Source organism: Penaeus monodon, chromosome 15 (genome assembly GCF_015228065.2).
Source record: "Penaeus monodon isolate SGIC_2016 chromosome 15, NSTDA_Pmon_1, whole genome shotgun sequence".
NCBI classification, from domain to species: domain Eukaryota; kingdom Metazoa; phylum Arthropoda; class Malacostraca; order Decapoda; family Penaeidae; genus Penaeus; species Penaeus monodon.
Genome location: NC_051400.1, coordinates 15,090,421 through 15,091,084, shown reverse-complemented (window position 1 = coordinate 15,091,084; position 664 = coordinate 15,090,421). Strand labels below are relative to the sequence as shown.

At 63.6% G+C, this 664-nt stretch overlaps 1 protein-coding gene across 1 annotated transcript in view; it reads left to right on the top strand.

Annotated features, from left to right (window-relative positions):
• Position 1: 1 nt before the first annotated feature.
• LOC119581772 (cadherin-23-like) overlaps positions 2-664 on the top strand; it is a gene marked incomplete in the record, with an annotated part of 64,191 nt that continues 63,528 nt past the window's right edge. Inside the window, 1 exon segment of the mRNA XM_037929905.1 lies at positions 2-575. Coding sequence (XP_037785833.1) covers positions 2-575 — 574 coding nt within the window.

The following is a 664-nucleotide window of genomic DNA, read 5'->3' as shown; positions in this document are numbered from 1 at the left end:
GATGCGCGCGGCGGCGAGGTGCGAGCGCCCCTCAGGGTCGCTGGGGCGCGAGGTGCCACAGGGTACCAGTGTAGACGAGTGCCGGGCGCGCGATCGGCGGTGTGGCACTGTCATGACGGAACACGGGCAGTGCCGAGTGGACGTGGGCGTGAGGCGCGCCAGACAGAGGACAGGAGGGCCCCGTGGCGAGCGCGCGCAGTTATTGTGTAGTGCAGGAAAGTGTCAACCTGGAGGGCCGTTAATCAAAAGCTCACTCACTCACCGCGCTCAAGGAGGACACAGTGCGGATGCTCACACTCAAGCCGTGATACTCGACCCCCCTCAAAGAGGAAGTGCGAAGGGCGGCGCCCACCGCTTCCCCCTCTCTGCGTCCGCGCGCTGGAACTGCCGTCGGACTACCTCATGGGTGTGCCAAAGGGCGTGGCGAGGGTGGTGGTGGACTGCCGCAATGCTACTGCTGGCTCTGCTGGGAGCGACGGCGCCCCTGGCAGCGGCCAACACGCCCCCCAGGTTCGTGCTGGATGGCCAGAGCGAGATCGTCGTGAGGCTGACGGAGGGAGAGGCGACGCCTGTCGGTAAGTACATTTTTATTGTACTCCGTGTGCTTTGTAGGGAGGTTTATGCATCTATATATGTTGTTTATCTGGGCGTCTGTTCATGCGGG